The sequence below is a fragment of the Necator americanus genome, chromosome I, assembly GCF_031761385.1.
Source record: "Necator americanus strain Aroian chromosome I, whole genome shotgun sequence".
In the NCBI taxonomy this organism is placed as follows: domain Eukaryota; kingdom Metazoa; phylum Nematoda; class Chromadorea; order Rhabditida; family Ancylostomatidae; genus Necator; species Necator americanus.
In genome coordinates this window covers 6,604,683-6,631,307 of record NC_087371.1, presented here as the reverse complement: position 1 = coordinate 6,631,307, position 26,625 = coordinate 6,604,683, and the positions used below count along the sequence as shown (strand labels likewise).

General features: G+C 40.0%; 1 protein-coding gene across 3 annotated transcripts in view; it reads left to right on the top strand.

The window, feature by feature from the left end:
• Positions 1 to 18,442: 18,442 nt before the first annotated feature.
• Positions 18,443 to 26,625, top strand: part of RB195_004727 (uncharacterized protein) — a gene marked incomplete at both ends in the record, with an annotated part of 49,783 nt that continues 41,600 nt past the window's right edge. For all 3 annotated transcript variants that reach the window (XM_064182701.1, XM_064182702.1, XM_064182700.1), the window contains one exon: positions 18,443 to 18,575. In XM_064182701.1, the coding sequence (XP_064033965.1) occupies positions 18,443 to 18,575 (133 nt within the window). The remainder of the gene's footprint in view (positions 18,576 to 26,625) is intronic.

The window sequence follows — 26,625 nt, the reverse complement described above, 5'->3', positions numbered from 1 at the left end:
TTCGTTTCCCTGATTGTCTATTAAGAAGATCTGCAGATCGCCTTGTTCAACGAGTTCAGGAAAGTTGATCGGGTTCGACCTGGAAGAGGCCACCTGGCTGAGAACGGAAAGTTCTGGACTGAGGCGGTGAAGGAGGACCTGGGGACACTCGGCGTGGATAGGCGGTTCAGGCGAGACGTAAGGTTTTGCAGACCTGTGATATGAAATAGCTTGGTAGTGGTTCTGCTGGGACAATTGGTTTTTGTTGTATTGTCGATTCGAGTGGCAAATGTGCTGAAATAGTCGAAAGGTCAGAATAAGGAATTGAATGTGCTAAATTGTTTTTAATAATCTTATTAATGAAAAAGCAACGAATGGATTGATTCTGTGCAAACTCTCACAGAAGGACGAGAAGGTTGGGCAGAGCTGTGTTTAAGGACAACACACCTCGGCGAAGATGTGGGGAATCGCGTCAGGCGATCATATCAGCCCATCGATTAAAGCCATCACCCCACGAATCTGGAGTGGTACGGGTTTCAGCCGGGTAATGCCTATGCGGGGTCGTAGATTGTGGGGAAGAGGGTGATTCCGTTCATCTCTCTGTATCAGTGTATTCCTGAGGTTGTGCCTTTAAGTAAGTAAGTAAGTAAGTAACAGAGTACGTAAGTAAGTATGTAAATATCCTCGAATAATTGTTTATTGTAGAAAAAAGCACAAGACTTCTCAGAAGAGGAGGATCTGTGTTTAAAAAATGTTATGCCGTCAGAGCTCCTCACTCACATTACCCTTCTGGAAGATTGTCGGGGGAGTTTTTTTTTCAAATTTGTCCACATACCCCCACGGTGCGCCAAAAATGGAATCTCATCGTGTCTTATTAAAAAAGAAAGGAAAAGGAGAATCTGCACTAAAATTCGCAGAAGGTGGAAAGTCCTCCTATGAGATTCGTTTTCCTAATCCACAATTCCTAAAAATATTGCTGAAAAATCCACTCATGTTCTGGGATTGCTGCAAAATATGCGGTGAGCAGCGCGCTTAATCAACCATAACTGCTAATTTCTGCTGCATCCCTTTGATATCCTCGTTTTTTTCATCATTGAGAAGGTACTGTAGGTATTAGAGGTGTTTCACTCTTGACACTCATATTTTATCTGTATCTTATGAAGATTCTTATGAAGATGAAGATTTTTGAGCGCTTAATTCTAGGAAAGTCAGATTCATTAGAAAGATCAGATATCGTGGTGATTTTTAAGTTGAGCTGTCTTCTAATTCGTTCTAATATTTTCTTTCAAAGATAGGATAGATCAAATAGATCAGTTTCTTTCTGAAGGGTTTTCAGTCATGTGTCAAGCAACAGCATTCTAAATTTTTTGAGTAATACTGTAGATTTGGTCATTTTTTCCAGTTCTCTCCTAGTTCTCGAGCATTCTTTAGGCTTTTTTCTATCAAACGGTGAAACCAAGTTAAGTGTCCGAGGAGTGTTGCCAAACGTTTGACTCTTGGACGGAACTTCCTTTGATATATTGAGATCATTTTGCACAATATTTTTCTGCATTTGCAACGTAAATCAGTAAATTTACACAGTCGCGTCAACACTTGTTCTGTGAAAAAAATTTGGTTATTTTTCTAATCGACTTCTGTGCAGGAGAACTGAAATGGAGCACATTTCCGGAAGAAATGACCGTATACCTGTACCGTATACCTGTAGTACCTGTATGACCTATGGAAAGTATTTTGCAACACAGCTCTATTATTATCGATCCCATAGCGAATACTGGTAGTCTGCTATATCCACTACCATTATAATCAAAGACTTTAGTTTCATGGATCGTTAGCCCTTTGCTTAGCGGTTCCTTGAACTTTTTTCCAGGGGTCTTCTAGCAAATTCTGCTAAGTAAAATTCTGCTAGAAATTTGTGACTTCAGTTCGGGATTTTGTGTAGAAAAAACAAGGACCAGTATTGCATTATTGCATTATGTAGATCTTAAGAGATTCATTTATATCTCACTTATATTTTTTCTTCAGGAATCCACCCAAATTCGACACGAGATCAACCGAGTTCCTAGCGGTAATTTTGGATGTTATTTTAAATGATATATTTATAAAATATAAAATATATATATAAAAAATTGGAATGGTACAATATCTGTTAAAGAAAAAAATAAAATATAAACTTTTTGGCATCTCATTTCGTTAAAATTCGACCTCATTTTACGCATTTCACAATTCAAATCGTCGTTTAAATCACTTCGTTGACGAATTTGTCCATCATATTCACGTCGTGTATGTTGGCAGCAGAGTATCGATCTTCTTCCGACAAAAAAACGAAACGAAAGGGCGGAGAAGATTCTAAATCCCTCAAATGCCATCAGATTATCTGGAAATTTCTAAAAATCGCATGCAATTATGCACTACTACTTTTTCCAAGTTCCACGTTTCATTAGTTTTTATTCGAATTTTTCTGCTTTCTGTTCTGTGTTCTTAGTAGCTTCGAAAATAATTTTTAAACTTGTTTTAATGGGAAAAATATGGTGGTATTTTTGCGGGTGTTATCAAGGATCTATAGGTGTGATACATTTTTCTCCCGAATGCTCCTCTTGTTTTCCCCGTCATCAGAGCTATGGACCAGCGTTATTGCATTTCAGTCACCGCCCTTTTTCGCTGTTGTTTACAAGGTAAAGAGTAACGGCGAGCTCAAATGTGGTTATCATCAGCGCCATCGCTTTTCCTTTGTCATTCCTCTATATGAGCGCTGCTATTATCCTTTTTTAATGCAGTGATTCGTGGTTTTCCTGAATCCATTATGGATTTTATCTCAAAAATCAATAAAAATAGGTTGTCTCATGAGCGGTGATTCTCTTACATTGCAGGAGCTTCGACATGAATCTCTTTGGAAATTGTTGAATTCCTTAGGCTAACCAAAGAAATCCACTGTTTTATGAGTTTCTCTTTCTTTTTTCTTTCTTTCTAATTCTGATTTTGCCGGAAAATTTGAGGATTTTGCATTGTTTTAGATGGGATGCCAAAAGAAAACTGCAAGACGGAGAATTTGAGCCTTGATCGAGTTAGGTTTTTTTTCCATTTGATCACATGTACTGGAGGCCCTGAGGGAAAAGGAAATTGCTGGAAGTTGAGTTTGAAAAAGAAGACTACTGAAGAGTGACTCTGCGTAGACGTTCCGTGACGTGTGGATCCACAATAACACTCGTTAGTGGATATTCATGAAGTGATCTCCAAGCATATCTACCAAGATTGGAAAAAAGAACTCTGCATCACTTCTCAGCTGTTACATTTTTGTTCCTGATGTTCGTGGATTTGCTTGAGCGAGCGCCACTAGCACTTCCATTTGTACCAATCGCAAACAAGTGTTGCCTAGTGGCTTCCCTTCTCGAACTCAAATGATATCATATTCTTACTAAAAGGTCTTCGCAAAAAAAATCCGACTATCAGGTCGGCTGTCTTCCTATATTGCGTTTAATATCTGTTTATGGTATTTAGCCGCTCACAGTTCTGGTCCAACGATTGTTGTTGAAACGCTTCATGTGCCCGGCCCACCTAATTTTAGCTTCCTTGAAATATGCAGCAGCCGCTGAGATCTTCGATCGTTGACGTGGGACTGAAGCTTCTTTCACCTGTGTAGAGAGAATTGCCTCATTCACCTGCTTAAAGCAGGATACTCTTAGCATCACCCCTTTCAATTTGGCAATTTCTGACGCTGACTATATTTTCTTCCTGCTTACGGAACACCTAGGTCATTGAAGCGTGCGTCAAAGCAGAAAGAGCGGTGGTTTCGAATAGGTGAGCACGGGAGCCGGATGATCTCTCTCTTCTGCACTACATCCTTCATGCTTCTCAAGAAGCTCGTTTCCTCCTGTCCAGCTCATTAGGTCGGAGGTCAGGTCGCTCGTCATGTTAATATCCGGACCTAGATTTAAGTAGCAGGGGCACCCAGAAATATTCGTTCCTTTGAGCGCAAATAGGTATCAGAAACCTACTCATTCTTCATGAACGTTGTCTCGTCTGGGTTCAACAGAAGACCGACTTTTTAAACACATTTTATCGAATTCGCTTCACCTGAGTGAAGCTGATGTTGGCCGAACGATATTATCAGCGGAACGAAGACGCTATATCTGCCTGCCATCAACTTCCACTTCCATGTTATCGCGATCCTCGGATAACGTTCTCGAAAGTAGCATGAGATATTTCGTACGAGCTTGTGTTGTTACCCCCTCTTTCACCGATCACGACGTCATTGTAGAACGGAGACAGTGAAGTTGCCACATATCTCACAGTGTTTTAAGTGATCGAGTAGAGACACTTTGCTAGTCTAGAATTTCTATGGCAGCCTCTCAACTTAATCGAACGCCTTCATCAATTCCATGAAATTGAGACACAGCGGCATCTTGTACTCTTGCAATGTCTCTCTACGCTTTGGAACTGTACATGTTATCAATCCCCTTGATACCTTTTCAAAATCCTACTTGCTCACAAAGCAGTCGCTCATCTAGTGTTTTTTCAATCTTATTCAGAATAACTCTTGTAAAAGGCTTGTAAACAAACACAATTAACAGATTAGCCGATAATTGTCACTGTACATGCGTATTTCCTTTCTTATTCAGCAGCACGGCCTTGCTGGTCTTTAATTACTTAGGAGCATTCATTGCATTCCAACAGGTAACGTGTCAAGGGCTTCGTTTGTGTGTTGATGAGGATTGGAATTAAGTTCTTCAGATGTTCAGACTTAAACCGGTCGTGACTGGGCGAAGTTAGAGTTTTCACCAACATGATGGTATATCCGACTTCGGAAGGGAGGACATCTGGCATGACTTGTCGATCTTTTCTCGAAGGTGAAGTGTGTTGGAAAGGGAAGTGGACGCAGCATTCGAGAAGATTTGAGTGGAAGTCGTGAATAATCTTCGCAATCATTCCCTTTTCTCAACGCAGTGTTGGAGACTGGTCATTTCTGTTTAACGAAACGCAAATGTTCTTTTTTGCTTCTGCTGCTCCAGCCAATGCTGTCGCTCTTCCCTCTCTCTAAGATGTTTCTTTATCTTCTGTAAACCTCGGACGTGACTACGTGGTTAACTGCGGCTCACACAGTGTTACGCTGAAGTATTCGCACTAAAGTTTCCGGAGACAGAAGTTCATGGTGGTTTCGTGACTATCCGTTCTCCTCGTACAGCCGTGAAGATGTTCTACGAGCCGATTATATTCGTCGTCGATGGTGTCCTCTGCGGTATCTTTCCGAAGACCGGGTAGCAAAACTGTTCCAGTCGATGCACAACAAAAACTCTTCCAAAACAACTATGTTGCCTATATGTATACGAATATAGTGCCCTCCAGCTGCGATTCGCTCATCAAGCGTAGAGAGGAAGGGTTTTGAAATAGCAACTTTCCCTGGACAGTTTTTGTTCCCATGATAAAAAGTCTCTTTCCTTGGTGGTTCCACTGAGGTTTTTTTGAGTACCGATGTGAAGTTGCTCAGATGTTTTTCTGGAACCAGTTTTGGCGCTCAAATCATCTACAATTCCTTTCGTTTACATAGGATCATCTCGACAACTTATTTTATTGCTAAATCATCTCAGTATCTTTATTTTCCTTTTATATGACAGCTTATTTTTTCGCCTTGATCGCAAGAGATGTGTATTTCAAAGTCAACAAAGAAAATAACGGAGAAAATTGATATTCTATTAAGAGATCAACCTTCGGCATACCACGAATCTGACGTGGTGAAGGGCAGGGAAAGCTAGAGATGGCGTTGTAGATTACGGGATCAGGGGTTCCGCTCACCTCTCTCTAATCGTCCTAAAAACCGACGTGGGAACCGCTTTAGTTCCAACGAGGAACGTTAGAACGCTCCTCTATGCATACGTTCTGGTCCCCTTAGCAGCCTATTCTTTGGTTTTACTTGAATAGCCAGTCGAGGAGAGCTCACTGGTTTTCGTGTTGGTTTGGTGAAGGTGAAGTTGTGATAGGATAGCTTTCTAATAACCCTTTTACCTTTAAACCTAATTTGACTCTGAATAAGAGAATGTCGTGTATATGGTGTGACCTTATTCGAGGGTCAATACATTATGAGCTTTCAAAACCGAGCGAAAAGCTTAATTTGGAGAAGTACTGTCAGCAACTGGATAATTTTAAGACAGGAGTCCATGAAAAGAGGCCGACGATGTCTAGATATAGAAAGGACATCATACTGTATCATGATAATGCCAGGCCATGCTAAATGCTGCTTTGGGGACTCGTAAAAAAAATGTCAGAACTAAGTAAGGAAATTCTGCCACATCCACCGTATTCTCCAGACTTAACATCCTCTGGCTGTCACCTGTTTTTGCCTTTGCAGAATTCCTTGAATGGCAAAAAATAAAAAAAATGAAGAAGATGTCAGATAAGCACTGTATGATCAAAAGATGAAACGTTTTTCAAAAATGGGATGTACAAATTGTCATCACGCTGGCAACAAGGCATTAATAATAATGGCAACTATATTATTCATTAAAGTTTATTGACAGTAGGAAAAAATTTGTATTTTGTTTCATTCCGAAAACTAGTAGAACTTTCCGGTAGACCTAATAGATATTATTCTGAAATTCATAACTATGTACTCCACTGTATCTTTCAAGTATATGCCGGCGAAAATAGAGGAAAATGGAGGGAAGGATGAATAAAACATGAGATTAAATCGACTGTAGACGAATTTCTTCATTTTACCTTCCATGCACTTCCACTTTTACTTCCGCATGTGTAACTATGGTGAGCCTTTCCCGTTGCATACATACGCATCCGTCACTTCCACACTTTGAGCATCGTCCAAAAAGTGATTTCTGGTCGACATAACCATCGTTGTGAAATCCGAGCACTTTTCCAGTTTTCGTGTTATCGCCAGCATTCATGAATCTGCGCATTTTGTTGTGTTTCTATTTTTCAAGCAATTTTCCATCCATAGGTTGTCTTTCCGGAATCTTCTCGGTTATGTTTCAATGTAATTACGGGAGGAACTTCATTCTGAGAACTCACCGCTGCTTCAGTCAATCCGTCAACAAGCACGAATGACTACTAAAATTAGCGGGGAAAATTTCATTATGAACCGAATGGCCAGGCAAGAGGACAATATTTTTGCCGACGTCAACAACTGAGGACTTTCTGGGAAGCAACTCAGCGAGATTACTAAATGGCAATTAAAAGAATTTCTAGCTAACACCTGCCAAAAGCTAAAAACCAGCTAAAACCTAAAGAATATTTACAAATCGTGCAAGCCATTTTAGCCGCGTTTTCACTTACACTAAGCTGTCACTAGTGTAAAGATAGTGCATATCGATTGATCGAGCGACACGCGTCATTTATACTATCCCATCTCTTCCCAATGTTTCTTCGATGTTTATGTTCACCTGGGCGACAGCGACGCATGTTTGACTGCGAGAAGGAAGAGCGACAAAACAAGTGTGCACGTCAAGTACACAAGTAAGCACAGGGAATACGGCGCTTCGTTTGCTGCAGACGCGTCGCGGTTGCCTGCGTGAACATAAGTGCTGTGATTATATATTGTGTATATAGGTAAGTAGCACATAGTGAGTGTTCTGCATTCTATGTTTTTCTTCCTATTCTTGGGGATTTTTTTTCGAATATTCGACTATTCGAACGTCGGTGTTAATGTCGACTAAAAGTTGGGAACTTCAATTCATACTTTCGAGCTGTTTACCATTCGCACTTCACAAAGGGACATTTTTATCACTCGTGCGTAGGAGATTTGAGAAAAAAATGTTTTTTTTTTAAATCTCTGCTATCATATGCGTTTCATATCTCTTTTTTCATGGATAGCAATGAAATTCCAGCAATGTACACATTGCAGTGTGGCTGTGTTGGCCATTTGCACTTTTCAACAACGATAACAATGAAATTTTCAATACGTTGTTTTTACAAGGTCTGTGGCCTTATGGATGATTGATTTTACGTAGACAGTTTCCTGGCTGCTAAGCCTATCTATTTCTCGTGCTTGGATTCCTTATTCTGCTGCTTTTGTCGTGCTTAAGGATTAACCTTTAATAGAAGGATTGCTTCCTAGAAATCCATAGCTTCTGCGACGCTCTTCGTTTGATATTTGATAGAAAAAACTATGTATAAAGCCTGCGCACGATAAATCTCGCGGACAATATCTAATTTGTCGTATTTAGCACAAGGCAGTATCACGTGCATGTGTGTATCACGTTATTTTCCTGCATCAAGGCTTGATTCATGTATGATTTCAGCATGATTCCTGTATGAAATAGTCTTTTTTCTCTTCTGTTCGACTTTGTTTGGGACTTTAAGGATCCGCTGCGCAATTTTGACTTCTCTCGCGTAAATCCTTAACAGACATATTAGCTGTTTTTTCCTGCTTTAAAAATTTCAAGCATTATTTTCACTTTTCCTTTTCCCTAAGGGCGAGTGTAGTGTAGCGGGTAAAGGTTCTGCTTCCTGCACGATCGATCGGAGGTTCGAATCCGCCCTAGTGCTCACCAAGCCCTTCATCCCTCTGGGGTCAAAACACCACTAGCACCAGACCTATCTGGGACGATAAAAACTCTGAGTTGACTCAGCCCCACAGGGCATTTTAGAGGCTGGACTCGCGTTCATAAATCTCAAACGATTCTGAATTGAAGTGAACGTGGGGGCGCATCCCAAGCGAATTGATTAACGCCAGAAACTTTATCCTTTATCCTTTATCCTTCATCCTTTTCCCTAAAATAGTTGCCTAATTTTTCGTTTTCTTCTCACTATAAATCCAGAAATTTTCACGGACATAGCAAATGAATGTGATAACTCGTCCATTCATTACACACGTTAGTAAAGATTGAAGAGCAATTTTATAATCATTCTGACTATACTTTGACTGTTAAGAATCCCGTTCTGATCCATTGTCAAATGCATGCTCCGCCCACCTTGTGTTTGTGTCGCTCTTCTGCTGCGTTGTCCACGTTTTCTTTCTTTTTTTCATGGTTACGTCGAAGAACAAAAAAAAAACGGACGAGGTTTACATGCAATAGCAGCAGCCTTCATAAATCCTGATGGATTGTTCCTGTAGAGGTTTTTTTTTCCGGTTGTGCGCTTAGTTCTACGTTCTTAGTTCTTCTGCTTAGTTGAAGCTACGTCCATTTTGGTCTGACAGGACGGATTGAGGAATTTCGACTACCCAGAGAAAAACTCCACCTTGTTACCGTGTCTGAAATTTCATTTTCAATATTCTTACGTAAATTTTCAAGAGCGATAAAATATTTCTAATATCCTCAAGCTAATCGTCTTAAATTTTTTCTTTCTGGAAATTGTTTTCTTCCTGAAAACACTTGGAACCTTTTTTTGCAAGGAGAAAATTGTTGATACATAGCTCACTGGCTTATACATCAAACATGTTTACGCATAAATGCTTTCTTTGTTTGAATGTCCCTTAGGAGAGAGAGAGGGTGCTGTTTTTTTTGTTGTTGTTGTGAATTTTGTTGAACCTCTGCAACCCAGTAATTTTTCCTAATTTTCGTATATTTTTCATGTTTTCACCAGTGTCCTTGGTTACTTATAAAAAAAACCCCCACTAAACTAATCCTTTTTCCTTCTCAAGGAAAATCGAGGGGAAATTTACTTAAGTTCTGCAATTTCATGAGAATACTCCACTAATCTGCTGCTATCTCTATAGAAACGCATAATTGTTTATTTCGCTTGTTTTCACAGAAAGGAGGAGGAGATGCTGAGAAGGTTCGATGTTGCCGGAGCAGCGAACGAGGAGAAATTCCAGAGAGCAGACGTCAATGAGGTGAAGTATGGTCTCTGAGGGACCCACGGCTTTGCTTCGCTTCTCCCTGGCTGTCAACGTGTTTGGAATCTCTTCACCAAGCGCTCTTGACAGCAACGAAAGGCATTTATTGCACGCGGAACCCGCGTATGAACACACTTCAGCTGTCCATTCTATCCTGGAATATTCTGGAACAATGTGGAAATTTTTTTAGAGAGATTTTATTCTGGGGTAGAAAAAATTCATTGAGGGCTACCTTTTCCCGAAGCGACGGGTCATTGTCTGCATGATTTGTCTCGCGAGTTTTTTTCCTCATCTCCTCTCTGTTCTTTTCTACAATAACCTAGTCCTAAAGAATATATATATATATATCTTTTACTTCATTCTATTCCTTATTTGAAAAGTTTAGCTGTCTATCCTATTCTGGAACATTCTAGAACGATGCAGAAATTTTAACATGTTCCGGAGAAGGGAAAATTCAGTAAAAAGCGCTTCTTCTTTCTCCAGTCATTAACTGTCTGACTGATTTTTTTCTCCAAGTTTTCTTTTCTATATAGTCTCTTTTCATTCCTCTAATAACTAGGAATAATAAATAACAAACTAGGAACAACAACATCTACGTAGCGCTTCATAGAATAACGTTATTTTACTTCATCTCTGTTCCTTTTTCAAAAATTTCCCCCCGCGTTTTTCTTTTGTCTTGGAAGACTTGCGAAGTAGAAATTGTGAAATCAAAGCCCTTGAAGCTTGCCGGAGTCTCGACGTCAATAACGTCAAGCCCACTAATTTCATTGTTGATGCTTTGAGAACCACTTTTTTCTGGGTTACACACGCCCATGCATCGAATTCGTTGGTGTCTAGTGATTTTTCTGTATGTTTCTCTGTTTCTCATTAATCTGACGGTTTTCATTTGTCGTCATCTGGTCGCCGCCGTCGTCATCGTCGTCCTCGTTGCCCTCAGAGTAATCCCACTAAATGGATTTCCGGTTGCATGAGCTTATATGAAGCTGCACAGTGGATTAGCGAATATAGGATGCAGCGAGAATCTTTTCTTACTGCGCACCTACCGACTCCCGCATAAAGTTAGGAAAATCCCCAATTTTTAGCTATTCTCAAGATTTCTTTAAGTGTCCATGGACTCATCTCGGCAGCCCCTTGAACGAGTGAAATTCTCTAAGGAAATCGCTGCGATGATTTTAAATGATGGTTTTGAAAAGTCTCCTGCTCTATTTCAAGTTTTTTTGGAATCTCCGGGGAAAATTCCTTCCCCAAAACGTTTGAACAAAAATATTTTTAAGTGATATTCAACCGGCAAACACGAGATATAGGCAAACGGCTTTAATGTCTGGCATTTCCATGAGAAAACGCCAGAAGAAAGAGTGCAGAGAAATAGGATCCTTGGAAAGCCAGATAGAAAAAAAAACAATCTTTAGATGGCATTAATGCCACCAGTTCCCGGTCACTCATTTTTTAAAGACAGCTTAAGGTTACTTCTTCTTAAAGAAATTTCATTTCTTTCTCAGAGGCGTGTACTGTAAATTTTCCAATGAGTCAGCTGATTCTGAATTGAGCTGCACTGAGAAAGGAGATAGTAATTTTGAATGTAGGGAAATTTTTCTGTCTGAGGGAACTGCTCGAAAAAAATTGCATCATTTCCAAGAAAAATCACGAACACAATTTCTAAGGATCCAAGTAAATTTTTGATAAATTTCAATAAATTCGGATATTGATAGGTCAAATCGGTTGCAATCGAAGCAAAAAAGTCTACAAAAATAAAATAATATTGATGGGTATGGGTCTGACTTCAACTCCTCCTATTTCGGGATTTATTGACGGTAGATTTTATGTCATATACCTATGTGCGAATGACGTTGGCATTATTTAAAAGGTTAGTCAATTACCCTAATTTAAAAAAAAAAAACAAAATGAAATAACGAATTGAGGTACAAACATAAAAACAAACGATTTTTCTGCAAATTCTCTGCAAATTCCGTTGCTGGTCGTTCTTTGAAGTCAATTAGTGCTCACTTTTCTTGATGACATACATTTATCCTATAAAAATCTCTTCGTGCAAAACTGCAAAAGTTTTCTATCCGAATTACCTTGACTTGAAATTGTCGCAATGACATATACATAGTCCGTAAACACGTATAAACACTTGTTTTTACCAGCAAAAGTGATGTACGATGGATTAACGTAAGCGCAACATGAAATTGACGGGATTCGGATCTCCAAGAATAGATAGGATTAGGGTTTAGTTTAAGAATATGGTCATAATTACGCTAATTTCTTCATAGTTATCCAGAAAAAGTGTGAAATAACACGGTGTGCACCTGTCTTCCCTACGATGCTACTTATTACGCGATAAAATGTGGGGGACTTCGTCGTTGTTGAACCTTCTCAATCTAACGAAACGGAAATAAATGCTAGAGATTGTCCCTGCATCACAATTGTGAACACTTTGCGGACTGCCCGCGTCCTACCATTTGTAATAAGTTGCTTCGTTGGCGGGACAGGATCACATAGGAGACATTGGTTTTCGTTTTGTGGGATTTTATTTCGTTTAACGTTATTAAAACGGTTGGAACACCATTGGAATGAGTCATCAATGTTTTTAGAACTTTTTTTGGCGTTAATTTTTCTTTGTGTTGGTGAAAACTATCGATCCATAAATTTCCCACGAAGCACTATTAATTTTACGTGCATCCGTCAGCTGTCTAACGAAAATTCTTTCATCAATGTGGTGAAGCTTTGATAAATTACTTAACGGCTGTATGTTTACAACATAGATGATTCTTATTGACTGAATGTACTCAAAAATTACTTGTTCTTCTTGAATGCGTTCGGTTTTATTTTTTCTTTGTTTTTTTTTCTCAATTTTTTTTCTGGGTGAATAAGTGCGCTTAGGTGAGTTATGAATTAAACTGGGCAAAGCACTTTATTATATCTTTAATCGGGAAATTATATACGTCGCAGCAAAATCGCAGCGTTTGCGTGGTGCGATATCGCTCTGCGATTATCTGCAAAGAAAAACTCCCATTTTAGCTTCCTAGATATACATTATTCCCTTGTTTCTAATCGGACAGTGTTTTTTTCCTTTTTTTTCAAAAAGAAATATTTTCATCCTATGAAGAAGTCAACAACAACCTTGACCTTGTCGCCTGAGAGTTCAATTTTCTCCAGTTTCAAGGTGATTTCAGTGAAAACGGAAAACATTGAAGAAACAGCTGACGTATTGAAGAGAGTTTTCTACGCTATCAGTGTATTTTTTTCTAAATCTAAACACTATTTATACTCATTTCCACGTGTCGACAGCGGTTGCGGCATTCTCTTTCAAATACGTGTTTTCTGCGGGTTAAACGCTAGAATTATACACTCTTTCTACATTTCTTTTTGTTTTAGCATTTTTCAAAAACCATTTAAAAATGTCTCGGGATTTTCCGTTGATCTACTACGTTCTAGCGATTTTTATTATTCCTATTCCTACGAATGATTAAGGAAATCGCAGATCCTCGAGATCCACGAAAGTTTTTTTTTTTTCATTGTAAGAAACACCCGACAAGGACAATTTCTTTTGTTGGAATTTAATCAAATCAAATTAAATTGAGGTCAGGATGTCACAAAACTGAGAATGTTGGTGTCCTCGAGGGCAATTATAGGTTTCAGGATGTGAATTACAATTATGGGCGTGGTTATTCTCAATTCTCGCTCAAAGTACTGAAAAACGACCAGGGAAACGGCGTTTGCCCCTACGTGGCACGTGAAAGCGCGCCACTCTTGCGCACGCGCTGCGTCCACGAGCGAATGGTCGAAGATCAATGAGGTCTTCCCACCAGCCTATTCAAAAAGTGGAAAAAAGGAATATGCTGCTGAGGAAACCGGAGCGTACGCAAGGTTGGTGCGTTTTCACGTGCCTCGTAGGAGCAAACGTTTCGTTTCCAACGCCATTTTCTAGGACGATCAGGGGGAATTCGGCTGGGCCAAGGTTAAAGGCATCACCCCACGAATCTGAGGTGGTACGGATTTCGGGTGGAGTATTCGTATACGGTATAGTAGATTATGGAGAGGGGGTGATTCCGTCAATTTCTTCCCAATTGCCGTAAAAAACGGCCCGGAAGATGCAGCGCGTGCGCAAGGCTGACTCGCTCCAATCGAACTCGCTGTAGAAAATAGCGCGCCGGAACGCTCGAAGCCGCATCTTCCGGGCCGTTTTTTTTACGGCAATTAGAAAGAAATGGACGGAATCACCCTTCTCTCCATAGTCTACGACCCCGTACACGAATATTCCACCTGAAATCCGTACCACCTCAGATTCGTGGGGTGAAGCCTTTAAACTCAAGCTATCCAACCCCGAACCCTATACTTGCTCGCACAGGTCTCAACATAGTCAGTTCTTTGATACGATGCTTTTGAAGTAAAAATTTTTTGAAATATTTTTAATTTGAAATCTTTTATTTGCGGGAAACATTTCTGTAGAATTTTCTCCCTCTTATTCTCTGCAGTTAATGCCTTGTTCGAAATTTTTGAGAATTTCTGGAAATGTTTGATGAACTTTTTTTTTGATTTCTCTTTTCTTGCTCTCTGACACTGAAAAAATCAGCATCAGCTTTTTTGCAGAGCATTATGTAAACATGCATATAATGCAGATGTACAGTTTTTTCTCTCGGAACTTTGGAATTTCTCCTTTATTTTTCTATCGGTTCTAATTATTGCCTGGTGCCAGATAATTTTTGAAGTTCCTTTAGCTGGAAATGGCTGCCAAATGCATCTTTTTTTTAATTGAATGGCTCCCAATAGGGAATTGGTTTGTCGGGAAAAATGAGTGTTGCTCCGAAGCCACCACGCGCTCGCCATGACTTCCCCTGCACTAATCGCACCAACCACTCATTCGTCATTTTTGTTTTCTTGCAGCCAGAAAATATGACCGTTGCCTTAGGGGATTTGTGTTAAACTAGCAAGTGTTATTTATGATTTGATTTATTTTTTTGATAGTGTTATTTATGATGAGTTTCCTAAGGGGGAAACTGTTAAGGAGTTTCCGGGAAATTTCCCAGGATATCAACATGCTACATAGCTGCTAGCGTTTTCCGTAAAAGTGCATCCCATTACGAACACGTGAGACGTGAAAATAATCCGATATTCTGGTCAAATTTGCAGTAATTAAAGCACAGACACGAACTCCATCGTTTCAAAAAAAATTCACTTCGATTTGGTTCCACAATTAAGAGGATTTTTGTGGATACGGCTCTCAGTCTGCAAATTCTACAGGAAACAAATCTTTTGAAATAACAGGACCTTAAGTTTTCGCTCGCACAAAAAATTACTTTTTTTGCAATCCTTAGTATCAATCCTTTATTTCTGTGCAAATCTACTCCGATTTCCGATTTCATCCATGGAATTCATTTCTTTCGAAGAAAATTTGAAGAAATTGCAATTAGCCCGTGGTAATATCCAGAAAGAAAAATCTGCGATAGATTCCTGCAGCAATTTTCCAAGAATTTTCTTAGTTCTGTGTTCGATCGAGATTTAGGCTCATTACCTTGATGCTGTGTTTAAAGTACATGTACATAGGTTAGATTCCAAAGAAAAATGATCAATTTTCTAGGAATTCCTGCAAATTTGCTGGTCTTTTTTTGCTGTCAAAGGGTGAATACTTGAAAAATGTGGTGCTTAAGAGTTCTGTGTTCTTCTTCAGCGGCTAAAATGAAGGATGATAGATTTTTCACAGATTCTGCAATTCCGTGAATTCGGAATTACACAGAATTCTCAAGCACCACATTTTTCAAGAATTTACCCTTTGACAGCAAAAAAGAGCAGGAAATTTGCAGAAATTCCTAAAAAAAACTTGATCTTTTATACATAGATGAATTACACGTAGTAATTCCAGAAAAAATTAAAGTGTTCAAGTAATCACTTGAACACTTTAATTTCTTCTGGAAGCATTAGGTGAGATATTTTTTTTACCAACAGATTGAGAAATCCGTGAGAAACCTATCATCTTTCATTTTAGCCGCAGAAGAACCACAATTTCACTCTTCACGCTATCGCAAAAAAACGTGGTGTTTCTGGGAAATCATCCCCTACCGCCCCACCGTTTCGATGTAAAATGGCGTTCTCCAGTTCCCTGTTTTTTTTTACTCTGAAAAGTCATTTCCAAAGAATTCTAATGGTTCCCAGAATTATTACACTTTTTTTGGATGCCATTTTGTAAATGGATGTATACCCTCCATGTTTATGGTTACGACCACATCACATGCAAAATGACAAGCTGAAATTGGTTTTCAACTTCAAAAGACGAGAGCGTTTCACCTCCGTCGACCTCTAAATCTATCCCTCTCCTTCATTTTTTTTTCTCGTCACATTGAATTCTAACTCATTCGGCATTTGTTAATGAAATTTTGTTGAAAATATGCTCTGATGAGAGGATGTTTTGATTTTTGTTAATAAATTTTTTAGCTTCCAGAAAAAAATTGTTTCTTTGAATTTAAAGTATGATGATTTTAATCAAAAAATGCTTATGTTGCGATTTTAAGCCAAAAAGCTTTATAATGCGGATTTCTTTTGTTTTTTTTTTCTAAATTCATCCATACATTTTTAAGTCTGAAGTGGAGCGCAGAACTATGGTTGTTAATGACACGTATAACCGGTAACGTTCTGGCGTAGTCGTATCCCCAGAGCTTGCAAAGTTAAGGACATAGTAATAATTAGTAGTAATTAATATTAATTGTAATGTATTCTACCAAAAATATTAGGTTGTTCAGAAATTAATGCAGATTTTTGACCAATTTTCTGAAGGCAAATTTTCTCAAGTTAGAGTAAGCTTTATCAGTCAAAGTAAAAGCCATTGGAATTAACACACTTTTACCACAATGAGACACAAGTGAATTAATTCCTGTCGAAAAGAAATCCGGGCTTCTCGAGTCGACGACGAAGTCGTGGTAAGCGTTCTCGACCTTGTACTGGTATCAGGAAGTAATTCTTGTGCAAAAAGTTGTCGAAGTGCTTGGAGAAGTGATAGCTCGTTGGGGAAACGTCCGGGGATTATGGCGGATAAGGCAGTTGCGTAACCAACTCCTTCAATTTCTACAGCAGCGGTGCTACGTGTGCAGCATATGAATCATACACATATAGTCGGGTTAAGACGACATGAAGCACGGTGTAATTGCGTACGCGGCTTTTCTCGAAGCCGTGCGGTTGAGAGCAGCGGTTAGGACCGTATTGGAACGCTTGCTGGCACCAGCCATCGCTGCAATTTGCGATTTGGTTCACCTTGGTTCCAGCTGCTGAATCCACCGCGCCATTTCGAGCGCGTACGCAAATGCACCGTGATTGATGTCGTATATATATGCTACTATACTACGACTATATGTGCACATGTGGAGCTCATCGCATAGAAGTTCGTTACGACTATCCATTTGCTGTAGCTGTCTCGATCTTCTCATACGAACCCGAAATTGTAGCACGTAGACCGTTGGAAGTGTCTTGGATAACAGCTAAAAGCTTAAGCTACTGACGACAGTCTTGCGCTCCCGTTACCAATCCATTCTAACTAGCTATATTTTAACAAGTAATTATTTTTGTCACGTTGAATCGCCGCATACTGTCGACGTGAAGTCATTAGGTGTCGATAGGCAGTTTACGCTAGACACGAAGCCTCGTAAGCTACGGAACAGACACAAGTAGATGGATTCTGTGTGAAATGTAGATGGAGAAGCTCGGTCAAAGCTATACTCAAGGACGACACGTCTTTACGAGGACGCTAGTAACCGCATCGGGTGGTGACACCAGCCCCTTACCCGGTTAACACTAAAGGCAGCGTATCACGAAAATCAAATGGTACGGAAACCCAATGGAAAACGTAGTGTTTAGGTTATAGATTAAGGAAACGAGCGTGGCTCCGCTTGTGCTCCCCTAATCGTCCAAAACAATGCTGTGAGAACGGCGTTTTTCCCTACGAGGCACGTTAGGACGCGCCACCTTCGTGCACGCGATGCGTTCACGCGCGAGCGGTCGAAAATTAATAAAATCTCTTCACCAGTCTGTCCAAGTAAATCCAGTGGAAAGGATGCTGAGGAGATCGGAGCGTGTGCAAAGGGGCGTTCACTAACGTCCCTCGTTGGAAAAAAAGCTACAACGTTTTCTCTGAGGTTTCCGTTACTGATCCGTCCATACTAGCCAATTCCTGAAGGGAGTTTATCCAGAATTTGAGATAGGATGTTAGAATCATTTATTTATTTGTTTGCTCTGTCATTCATACATTCATTCGTTCATTTACTCATTCATTCGGCCCCCAGCATATCAATACACTCATTGTCCATAGTGTCATTTTGCTTCCTTTTTTTTCGTTTCCTTTTCTTTGTACTATTCTTTTTCTTTGATTTGACACGATTTGATGCATTGTTGACAAATTTTTATGTTTCAATTCTCCAAAAGGGAAGTTCACAGGAGAAGATGCGAGAATATTTGTGGGAGAGGAACCGGAAATTAAAAATGATGGATAGCACTAGGAATTGCTGAGACATTAATTTCAACAAACTAATAATTTTCTAGTTTTCTCATAAATGGCTGACTTATGAATACCGGTTTTCTCTCCAAAAACTCTCATTGAAATTCTGTTCGTCATTGAAAGCTTTGTCGTTTCCCTTTTATCTCGATAGTAATAATGAATGGCGATTATGGATTATTGAATGGAAAGAGGTGTTTCAGATGGCGCGGCCACGCGTCTCCTGGCGCTCGACGACCGCCATTCCAGAAGACTCTGACGTCGTCAACGAGCCGCTACAACAACAAGGCGAAGTGAAGTCTGCCGGTTGTAGTCCCATGTTTCAACGTAGGCGTAGTAAGTTTATTCTTGGTAATTCTTTTTTTCTTTTTCTTTTTTTTCTTAATTTTTCTTTCGAGTAGAGAATTTGCAGCAATATGCAGTAAGTAGTGTATAGAATATGTCATAAATTTGCCGAATGAACGGAGTTAGCATGATATATTCGCAAATGTTTCTTCTAGCCGCTGTTTTCGATCTTTGAAATAGATGATCAGAAATTGAGCACTTCCAGTGAACTAAACACAACTATGACATCAGAGTTAGCTCATTAGGCGAACACCCCCACCTTCCATTAGGACAACATAATACTAGTGATCCTTGATTGAAAAAAAGGCCTGTAACACTGTAACTTGAACATTTCTCCAATTCAAGAGAGCTATCTGTGATATGTGAGATATATCGCTCGAAGCGGTACGATGGGGCGTAGCGGTTAGGATTGAGGAGGACCTTCGTTAGCAGCACTCATCGCTGTTGTTCGCGATGATCCCAGCTCGTTCGGAACCACCAGCTTCGCCATCCCGCTTAGGCTGCAGCTGCTTACACTACCGCACAGAGCTTCATGTCGTTTTGATCCGACTATATAAGTGCATGGGCGGGTGCAGTGTAGCGGCTAGAGGTTCCGCTTCCTGCACGATCGATCGGAGGTTCGAATCCGCCCTAGTGCTCACCAAGCCTTTCATCCCTCCGGGGTCGATAAATTGGTGCCAGACTTGTCTGGGAGGATAAAAACACTGAGTTGACACATCGGCTAGCTCCCGTAAGACATTGTATAGGCCAGTTACACGTTCGTGAACCTCAAACGATTCTGAGTTGAAGTGAACGTGGGGGCATCTCAAGCGGATTGATTAACGCCAGACACTTTATCCCTTATCCTTTATATAAGTGCATAGTCTAGGGTTCGAAACTGCCCTAGTGGAAACCAAGCCTTTATTCCTTCGGCGTCGATAAATCGGTACCAGACTTGTCTGGAGCATAAAAACACTGACATGACACATCGGCTGGCCCCCGCAAGTCATTGTATAGGCCAACACGCGTTCCAAAACCTCAACGGTTCCGAGTTCCAGTAAAACGCGTTGGCGCATCCCAAGTGGATTAATACGGCAGTGACTTTATATTTTACTTTTTATTATATATGTTTATTTACATTTTTGTGCGTGCGCTGAGCGCCTATAGAACTCACGAGTATAGTGTCGCATAATAAAAATATATACAAAATCCTCTGTGGAGAACACATTAAAAATAGTTTACATGTCACAAAAGCTGCTTGGTCTGAGCCTTAAAATGAGTCGCGAATTAAAATTTTTGCATCCTCGGCTACGTGTCATGACCCCAATCGCTATCTCAAACCCGCATCCTTATGTCATCATATTGCTTTAGTATATTTCTCCTTGAGAGGATAACTACGATGTAAATAGAACTATCTGCAACGCCTTTCTGCAGCCGTGATATCCAATACTGTTTGGTCTACTTTCTGGGTGCAATGGTGTTTCGTTGTGGGACCTAGGCGCCTAAAGGATGAACATTTCCAATGCTAGCCCGAGTATACATGTACTGCGTGCAACAGAGATAGCTCTCACTGTTCACAAAATCACTATGGGATCCCCAAAGCAGTTGCTCCGATAAGCCATACCGTAGTCGAGTCAACATGAGGCTTGCTACTGGAGGCTTTTTCAAAAATTACGAATCTGAAACTGCAACGCAATGGGCGTTTCGCACGCGGTTCGTTTTACGTGCTAATGAAGACGTTCGGGAAGAGCAGAAAACGATTTTGTTGTGGATAGAAAAAAGACTAAGGGCAACCGAGTTCTAAGCGCTATTTCACAAACGACAGAAGTTTACGTCTCGACTGAACTGTCTGTCAACGCCAAGTGTCCTCAAATCTTCTTTTTCCACCTCCGTCCAGAACTTTGTTTTACGACCTTTTTCAATTCGAGTCTGGGACCATTCTCAGGACACCATTAGACAAAACGATCAGACGATCTCCATATAATTTGACCAAAGAAGCGGAGGCGGTTCTCTGTGACTATTTCTGGAAAAGCCTAACAAGGTGCTGATGTTTTCCACGTAGCATCCGCCGGTACACCATATCCACTTCCGAGTAAAGTTCTTCGTTATGGCATACCATTGGCGAAAGCTGGCTTAACAGTCGTATAAACAGCTTTTTCTCCATGCAGTCAAACTTCTCCATCACCGTCGACGACGCTGCCCAAGTCTCCGATCCGCACATCATGATAGAGCAAGTTGCGGATAGGGAGACTAGCAGCTATAAAGGATAAAGGATAAAGTGTTTGTCGTTAATCAATACGCTTGGTATGCGCCCCACGTTCACTCCAATTCAGAATCGTTTGAGGCTCACGAACGTGTAACTGGCTTATACAATGACTTGCGGTGGTCAGCCGATGTGCCAAGTCAGTGTTTTTATCCTTTCAGACAAGTCTGGTACCAATTTATCGACCCCGGAGGGATGGAAGGCTTGGTGAGCACTAGCGCAAATTCGAACCTCCGATCGATCGTGCAGGAAGCGGAACCTCTAACCGCTACACTACACCCGCCCATCGCAGCTATATACGTCCATTATAGTTGAAAAATTGTACGTTATAACCATTGAATTTGAAAATCTAACTTTTCTATTATGCAGATGTATACGTCATGAGCGTCACGGTAGTCAGTCGACCATGACGAATGAATACGGTATAAGAGCTTAAAGGCATCACCCAACGAATCTGAGGTGGTACGAATTTCACGTGGAGTATTCGTATACGTGATAGTAGATTAAGGAGAGGGGGGCGATTCCGTCGATTTCCTCCTAATCGCCGTAAAAAAAACGGCCCGGAAGATACGGCTTCGAGCGTTCCGGCGCGTTATTTTCTACAACGAGTTCGATTGGAGCGCGCTAGCCTTGTGCACACGCTGCACCTCCCAGGCCGTTTTTATGCCAATTAGCAAGAAATGGACGGAATCGCCCACCTCTCCATAATCTACAACCCCGTGTACGAATGCTCCACCTGAAATCCGTGGGTCCTTTAAGAGGTTAACTTCATCGATTATATCATCACTCATTTCTTTCATATGGTATTCTTATAAGACCGCCATGTTTTTGGTCGCAAGAAAATTGGTTCACTGCAATATATCTTGGGACACATAGTCCAGTGGAATAGTATTTGACATTATCAAAATCGCTGGAATCCGCGAAACAAATCAAAAGGAATTTTGTAAAAGGGGTGTGTGAATTATTGTAAATTTCTTATGTTCGACTGTCTATGAATCTTGGCATGGCATGGCATCTTCACGAATACGTAGCTTTTCATTGATTTGCTTGAGCTGTACCCAAGATTGGTACTGATCTTTATTAACAGCTAACGCTTGTGCGTTTTTGCCTTTGTTAGAGCCTGGCAGAATCAAAGCCATCAGTGATTTTTCCCCACAAGCGCCCTGACACCCTACAGAAAGCATTCAAACGATGAGCAAACTCAAAGGACAACAAACGCATCGACTAGTGTTTACCTCATATGAACGCTAGCTGTTAATAAATATCAATACCAATCTTGGCTACAGCTCAAGCAAATCAATAAAAAGCTATGTGTTGTGAATTGATTTTTTTAAGTTCAAAAGTTTTAAGTTCTTCAAATATGACTTTGCTAGCCAAATCGTTAGCGATGTGGAGAGAATGTGCTATTTTTTTTTCATGGTCATTAACTAGAGCATTAACTGATTGCTAAGTGCTCTTAAAAAGAGCCAACGTTATAGAAACAGCACTGAAAGCCTCCTCCTTTCACTAGAACGAATTGCTGACATGTGAGTCCTATTCTAGTGGAAGTTTTCTGCAATGTCTCAAATTTCTGATTGTTTTTTCTCTTTCTAACAGGAAAACTCGTAGTCTGAAGGAAAAACTCTGAAGGCTCTCTTGTTCACATCCACACTTATCACATCACTCTTTGCTCCACTTATTACAAGTTTTCATGAAGGAAAATAGTTCTTTTTTTACTAGGAAATGCCGACATTTAATCCAAGAAAAACATGAAACCTAATCCAGGAAATTTAAACAAATAACAAGAATAGCTTTCATGAAGCATCCGTCATGTTTTCATCATGGTTTGGGTCTCTCATTTCGTCATTATTTTGACATTTGTTTTTTCCTCATTGGCGAACACAGGAAATGTGGTATGCTCCCCCTCTGAAAGATTCTTTTCGTATTCTTTTGTGTTCGAAAAATGTTGGTTCAGACAAAAAAAAAACTGAATGCACGCTATGTTGTTGGAGATTGATCGTCAAAAATCAGCTATGTTGAAATAAATAATACAAATATATATAAGAAATAATAAAAATCAACCATGTTGAAGTAAATATTGTATTATCGCTAGTCACTATAAACTAAAGCGAATAGCTAATAGATAGTAGCATCCCATGAACATAGTCAGCGAGCTTACGAGCGGAAATTAGCTGGTCAAGGGGTCGCGCATCGAGTGTGGAATGAGCGCAGCGTTCTTAAGGTGCGTAACGATTTACGTAGATTGGAGCGAAACTTATTCTTCCTATTAATTCTATAGGCGCTCAGCGCACTGCATATGTATAAAAAGAACAAATATACTAATATAATAATGGTATAAACAAAAACATAAATAAACATATATAATAAAAAGTAAAGTATAAAGTCACTGCTGTATCAATCCACTTGGGATGCGCCAACGCGTTATACTGCAATTCGTAATCGTTGAGGTCCACGAAGGCGTATTGGCCTATCGAATGACTTGCGGGGGCCAGCCGATGATCAAGCCAGTGTTTTTATCCTCCCAGACAAGTTTGGTACCAATTTATCAACCCCGGAGGGATGAACGGCTCGGTTTGCACTAGGGCGGTTTCGAACCATCGACCGTGTGGCTACAACGGACCTCTGACCAACTGCGCAACACCCGCCTCATTTTTTTTGTTTTTATTTTGATATCTTTATTTTTATTTTTCCTATTGAATGGTATTAAATAGTTGAAAATACGATCTAACAGTCTCCGCATGACGTAACCGAGAAAGGGAAAACACAAAGAGCCGTAAAGAGGCTTCCGCAGACTGTTCAGTAAATGCCCCCGAGGCGATTACGTATCCAGTGGCCGTGCTGGAGAAGTCATCATCATTGGTCTCGATGAAGCTTCACTCCATACTCGTTTATAGGAACAGAAACGATCATTCTAGATGTATACTGTATATTAAGTAGCCAAGTAGCAGTCTCAGCACTTCCTTTTCGAGACGTTGAGTTTGATCTCCATTACCGTGAGTGGTGTTCCCTGTGTCCGTATAAGATCATTGTTAGGGCGAATAGCGGATAGGTAGACTAGCTAGCTTGACTTTTTTGGCTACAAGATTAGAAACCGATCGGAAACATTTCGTTGGGTTGAATCCTGAGCAAGCTTTAGCTGATCTTTTTGTGGATTATCTCTCCGTTCATCATGGATTCCTGGAAAGGAGAGAAATAGACTTGTAGCCTGACTTCATAGATGTCGTGTTGGTCTTTAACGAGCCGTACACGAGGCTGTTAAAGAATTTATTGGATAACATTTTGGCAAAATCCCCTTCTTCAGAGCTTGAAATGAGCGATTCAATTCACAATTTAAACGATCAAATCTCTTCACAACTAAATAAATAAACTCCATGCCTACTCTTTCAATCACATACGACATCCTAGTATACCGACGTTCATTGAAAGTCGAAAAGGAAGGAATGACTTCGTAGACGAAAAGAGTCAAGAAACGCTTAGTGAAAGACTTAAATGCGAGATTTCTGCTGCGTATCCTTCACGTAGCCATTGAAGTCGTTTGGCGCAACAACGCAGGCGATTGGATTCACCACCGAGTTCAATCGCCTTTCCTGATTTCCGTTGGAGGTCCTGAAGAGATTCACATCTACTTATACATATCATTGCGGAGATGTAATTCATGCCGCGGATAGCAATGTAATATATTTATACTATATATTTATTACTACATCTTACTTGCTTTACTTATTTTACTCTTACCTATTTTACTTACCTTACTTCTCTTACTTATACCTAAACCTTCTTTTGCACATATTTTGTTATTCATCAGTTTCTTCTAGTTAAAGGCATCACCCCAGGAATTTGAGGTGGTACGGATTTCAAGTATGTTATGCTTATACGGAGCCCTAGATTATAGAGAGAAGGGTGATTCCGTCTATTTCTTCCTAATCGCCGTAGAAAACGGCCCGGAAGATACGGCTTCGAGCATTCCGGCGCGCTATTTTCTACTCAAAGAGTCCGATTGGAGCGCGAAAGCCTTGTGCACGCGCCGCATCTTCCGCGCCGTTTTTTGCGGCAATTAGGAAAAAATGGATGGAATCACCCTCCTCCCCATAATCTACGACCCCGTATAGGAACTCTCAAACTCTCAACCTGAAATCCGTCCGTACCACCTCAGATTCGTGTGGTGATGCCTTTAAGGTAAGTTTTTTTTTGCAATTTTCATTATGTGAACTATGTTCATCACTATTTTCTTTCCCTTTAAGCCCCACTTTGTTTTTTTTTCTTTCCCCAAAAACGCTCGTTCTTCATGTGGTTCAATTTCACCGCTCACACAATGTATCATATTTCAGAGGATAATTTTGAAAATTATCTTCTCTAATTTCATGATTTCCAATCGATCGATCGATTCTACGATGTGTTTAACCACACTGTTATTTTATCATTGTCATTTATCATCTATAAGAAAACAGAACTGTTCAGTGTATCGACAAAAAAAAACAGTTTTGGCACAATCCAGGCGAACAATTTGTGGCAGTTGTTCCTCTTATGCTGTACGCGTTCGTGTAGATTTTGTGTTTTTTTTTTCTTCGAAAACAAACAAAATGATCGATACAACACAGAATCTTATTGATTTGTTGTTTGTTTTTATTTGAATAACCACGTGAAAAACAGGGAAGAGTTCTTGATTGTTGCTTTTCATCCTGAAATATTTCACGCTGCTATGGATACACGTGGTGGTGGTGCGATGGCTCGTGTTGTTTGTTTCTCGTCAGCTATTTCTTTTCCCTCCAGTACACCTGGTCCTAGACATTTCATTGGCTCATCGAAATCACATTTTTCACTTTTCTTTGTGGATATTGGAATCGCATGCGGCTTTTGCAACGATTTTTCTCAACCTTCTACATCATTTTTTTTTCTTGCTCTTTTTTTTGTGTCCTCTTTCATTGTTTATGATTCCCTGCATTTTTCCTCCGTCTCTAAAACTTGTGTATAAAGATGATGGGCGTTGGTCTCAATAATCTGGAAATAATTTTATTTTGTGTTCTATTCGTTTATTACAACAATTCATTATTCATAATACAATGAAAGGTTGGTCCTAGGTTGATTGCACTTTCAGGGGAACAGTTCTCGCTCGACATCAACGCAGATTTCTCCTACCTGTCATTGACACCTTAACCAAAATTAGGAGTCATCGTCGTAAATCACGCAGGACATGCTCAGCTAAGTGAAGAGTGAGTGTAAGATAAAAATGGCTGTGACGAGAACTGATCCCTAGCGAACATTGTCTGTCTGCTAACAGTTCATATTAAATATATTTCACCGATTTTTTTTTGTTGTAAATTTCGCATCCACCAAAATCGAGAAACATTAAATTGATCCACGCAATATATGTTTACCCAGTGCGACGATGAGGATGGGAGTGACGAGAACTGATCCCCAGCGAACGGTGTCAGTCTGCTAACAGTTCATATTAGACATTTTTCTCTACTTTTTTGTTGTAAACTTCGCGTTCACCATAATCGGAAGCCGTCGAATTAATTCACGCAATATATGCGTAACTAAGTGCGACGATGAGAATGGTCGTGACGAGAACTGGTCCCTACTGCAGAGTCCACCAACAATTCATATTAGATATATTTCTCTAGTTTCTTTTTGTAAATCTCGATCTAACAACACTGCAAACTTTTCCTCAAAAAAAAAAATGTGGCGGAACACTCTTACACGTGTTCATGATCTTCCTTAAAGTTGTCAGGAAATCATCTTTCGAGGTTTTTTGTTTTTTTATTTTTGCAAGCGTGATTTAAATGGCTAAATCAGGGA